Source organism: Eriocheir sinensis, unplaced genomic scaffold (assembly GCF_024679095.1).
Source record: "Eriocheir sinensis breed Jianghai 21 unplaced genomic scaffold, ASM2467909v1 Scaffold78, whole genome shotgun sequence".
NCBI lineage: Eukaryota > Metazoa > Arthropoda > Malacostraca > Decapoda > Varunidae > Eriocheir > Eriocheir sinensis.
In genome coordinates, this window is record NW_026112142.1 from 680,324 (window position 1) to 684,496 (window position 4,173).

Consider the following 4,173-nt stretch of genomic DNA (forward strand, 5'->3'; position numbering starts at 1 on the left):
CCGTATTACTTGGAATAATTTCTGTTTCTGCTCTTCATCTAAGTGAGTCCAATCTCTTTCGCTTAATATGGTGTTTAATTTGTCTCCTCTGGACATTTTCCCTGGGACCGCGTCATTTTCGGGCCCCATCGACTCACTGATCGTGGTTTTTAAGCATTTTGCCTCCGGGAACTCTTCAAGGTTACTGTTGATTATTTCATAACGTGCCAGGAATACCCCTTGATGTAGTGTTAGGTTTAATTTACTATTATTGATCATTGGGAGGAAGATGGTTTTTTCCTCGGTTACCTCCGTAATGAGAGGCAACCCTCCTTGCACGTTCTTATGTTCCGGGTCAACCACCAGGGTAGTACCAGGTGCTTCATCCACTTTGATCTCCCTCATAGCAGCACTGAAAGGTGGTAATTTTAATTTTGCTCTTAGTCTCACGAAAGCTTTGGCCGGGGAAGATTTGTGGGTGGCAATGGATTGGATCTTTATGCGTCACCTTCCCGTAGCGATGTTCATGATATTTAAGTGGGTAGGTGACATTATTCCAGGTAACTCTCTTGTTTCGGTGGTCAAGGGTTAGGGTTACTCTTCCCAGGGCATTCATGCCCAACAACAAGGCTGGTTCTAAGTAATTATCGGGTACGATGGCTAGGGGTACCTCTAAAGGTTGGTTGTCACCGACTATGATGGAGGTAGTGGTTTGCCCTAGGATTCTGAGTTTCTTCCCTGTGATACCCTGTAATTGCGGGATGGTTTTTCCTGTAACTACCTTGAGATTGAGTTGTTGCACCACACTTTCTTTGATTAATGACATTTCGCTACCAGTGTCGAGCAGGGCCTCTAGCATATGGCTTTTGATGTTGACTGTGATTATTGGGGACCTAGCTTGCGCCAGTCACCGTGTCTGAAAGGTCTTCCTCCCTGGACAACCAGGGTACCCTCTTCGGCAGTTCATCCTCAAACAATCAAAACACGAACCGGGAAGCGGATTCTTAAAGCATGACTGCACGTCGTGTGTTGTGGACCTACAATACGGGCAGTACACGGATGTCCTTCTCTCTCGAGGTTGTTTCTTTTGCTCTTCCCACCGCTCTAGTCTGCGCTCGATTCGATCGAGATAGGAGGCTAAGGCGGTAGGTTCTGCCAAGGATTCAGCCTTCGGGGATGTTACTGGTGATGCTCCAGTGCTTGATGCACCAGCTGGAGGAGCGTCGTCCTTCACCATAAAGACACTGTCTTTTTTCCTTGCTTGAGCTACTAGTCGTTCCACCTCTAGTTTTTCCATAAAGGTGTCGAGTGGCACGTGATTATCCATATATATTTCTAGCCTGTCTCTACTATCTCGAGGCATTCCCTTTAACAGCTTTGACTTAATTACTTTTTCTCTCTTGGGGACTTCTCCTGGGTTTGATTTTACCTCTAGGAGTGCGAATTTACATTTAAGTTGGGTGACAAATTCGGTCGCGTCTTCCTCATATGAGTATTTGAGGTCATTTAAGGCATCGAATACCTTTCCTTTACTCTGATCCGTTAGTTCTTTGATCAGTGATATCTTGAATTCTTCCCAGTCCACCACGGGGCCATGCTTCAGAGTGCTTTGAATGTAAACTGCTAATTCGGCGTCTACTCGACTCAAAGCTATTCTTTTTCGATCTTCCCCCCGTGGGGTGCATTGTTCTATCTGGGAAAGGAATACCTCTAATCTGCCTCCTCCTTCTACTCCCTTCAGGTGTCTTCTCTCAAGGATGGGTATGTCCCTTGGTTTAAGTAGTGGTTTGGTAGGCGAGTCTTCTTGGCTTCTACGTAATCGGTCCACTAATTCTAACATTGATGTTTTTAGAAAATCTACCTCTTCCTCGAGTTCTTCCATTTTCACGTTGTTACCCGCTTGTGGCTCTTTCTTTGACTGTGTTTGTGCCCTAGGGTCTTCCTGGTCAGTGTCAGTACGCTGTTGGTCTGGGCAGTGTTCACTTTCCCATGGACCCAGCAAGTCAGCTATCTCTTCCTTTACAGTTTTCTCCATTGTGTCAAAATTTCCTAAGTTCCCTCAGTATCAATATTTACAGTTTACTCTGTTAAAGAGAAGAGAACAATCAAAGCAAACTAATAAAACAAAGATATAAAACCCATAAACTCAAACGAAACTACCTTCGAACACATGAGCAAGGGAGGTTAAGCACTTGTTTGCTAGTGATAATTACCGCGCCATTGCAGACTACCACTTTCCATTATTTTGCGAGAGACTTACCACGCGCACGCTCCTTCCACCTCTTCCCTTTCCTCCTTATATACTGCCTGAATGCAGTCATCCTCAAAGAAATTCCCGGCTTTTCCTCCCGGGGCACGAAAAATATCTACCTGAATGTCCTGCTTTTCTACCTCCAATTCCCTTGGAATATGACTATGCCCTACAAGCGCTACTCTAAACATGTTCTCTGGTGTTATGAACACCGAGAGAAAAAAAAGTTAATGCAAAGACACCAAAAACAAAATGTTAAGACTGCAAAGCAATAGGGCGACCAACAATCAGTCAACAGAAAAAAAAACAAAAAAAAATATTAATTATACTGTCTAGTTAACTCTGCTTCAACAACGGGGGGGGGGGGGGAATGGTTCACAGGGAAATCCCACCGCAAAAGCCACCATATGTAGCGTGGAAAATAAGAGAGAAGAAAATATTAAATTAAATTAAATAAATGAATGAATAATTAAATGAATTAATTAAAGCTACATCCCTTTTTTATGACAACCACTAGGGTAGTGAATGGTATGTGGTAGCGTGGTAGTTGTCGAACGCTGGTCCCGGATGTTAAGGCCTCAGGACAAGTGAACACTCGTTCCGAAGTTTGTGACCAGAAGGGCGTTACTTGTGTGGTTAATTATGGAGGGTGGGAGGATTTCCGTGGGAACCACTTTTTGAGACAGCATTAAGAAATTGGATGGTGATTATGTACTATGGAGGGGATGTGTGTATGGTTCAGTAATTTCCAATGAGCAGCAAAACAGGCTCCAAATGATAACACTCGGTAAGGTTAGATATAAATATGTATTTGGTTTACTTTAAAGGTTAGCGGAGTGCTAATAAAAAATATGAACAAAAATGAATGACCGACAGGCCGTAGGCCTCTAAACTAGCTAACTACCGGCACAAGGGGAGATTTGGGGAATACACAGAATGCTTAGCTCTGTAGTTGATGGATGCGGAGGAGGAGGAGCTGGCGTGAGTGTCGGGCTCGGCAGAGGACGTCCACGATGGGAATGGGCGGTCCTGGTGCTGGACAGACGGGCGCCGCTTGGCGTGGAGATGGAGCGGCTCGGGTGGTATGAAGAGGCGGGCGCCCTTTGATGTAGGGAGCAGCTTGGGGGCAGTGGTATTGGAGCCCCCAGGACAGTCGAGGGGCAGGTTACCCCGCCATACACGATCCCATCCTGTCGTCCGTCTCCCCCCGCAGGCCGTGGGGGGTCTCTCGGGGGGGGGGGGCTGAGTGGAGAGGTGGACACCGCTCTTACTCAACTCGCTGCCTTTCCTTGCTAGGGCTGCTGCTCGTCTCCTGCTAGCCCGCCTCACACAGTAGGCCGTGGGTGGTGTGTACGTTCTCCAAGCTTCTGGCTTGCTGCCGTGGTGCTCGTCTCCGGTCTACCCAGCTTCTGCCTTGCTGCCGTGGTGCTCGCCTCAAGTCTACCCAGCTTCTGCTTTGCTGCCGTGGTGCTCGCCTCAAGTCTACCCAGCTTCTGCCTTGCTGCCGTGGTGCTCGCCTCAAGTCTACCCAGCTTCTGCCTTGCTGCCGTGGTGCTCGCCTCAAGTCTACCCAGCTTCTGCTGCCTTCCTCCTCCTCGCTTACTCATCAGCTTCTCTCCTCCATCACGTGATCTTTTAACCCCGCATTACTGACTCTCTCCCTTCCGGAACATTCTTTTACAATCAAACCCCTACCTATCTAACTAACTAGTTATTGGTCTCTTGGAGGGGCTCGAGGCTTTGAGATGAGGGATTTCAGTAACTCGTTCATATATTCGCTCATTCGCTCGCCGTGTTATCTTCTCATAACCTTTTACGCACTTACATTCCTCAGCTACCCATTCACTCTTTCACTCATTCACTCATTCACGCTCCCACTCGCTCATACTTACTCACTCTGTCACCGACTTACTCACATTCTCTCATTCATTCACATTCGGACC

The 4,173-nt window shown here is 47.0% G+C and overlaps 1 protein-coding gene across 1 annotated transcript; it reads right to left on the reverse strand.

Annotated features, from left to right (window-relative positions):
- Positions 1–486: 486 nt before the first annotated feature.
- Positions 487–2,607, reverse strand: LOC126994363 (uncharacterized). The gene has a single exon (XM_050853682.1). The coding sequence runs from the start codon at positions 2,012–2,014 to the stop codon at positions 887–889; it is 1,128 nt and encodes a 375-aa protein (XP_050709639.1). The 5' UTR covers positions 2,015–2,607; the 3' UTR covers positions 487–886.
- Between the last annotated feature and the right edge of the window lie 1,566 nt (positions 2,608–4,173).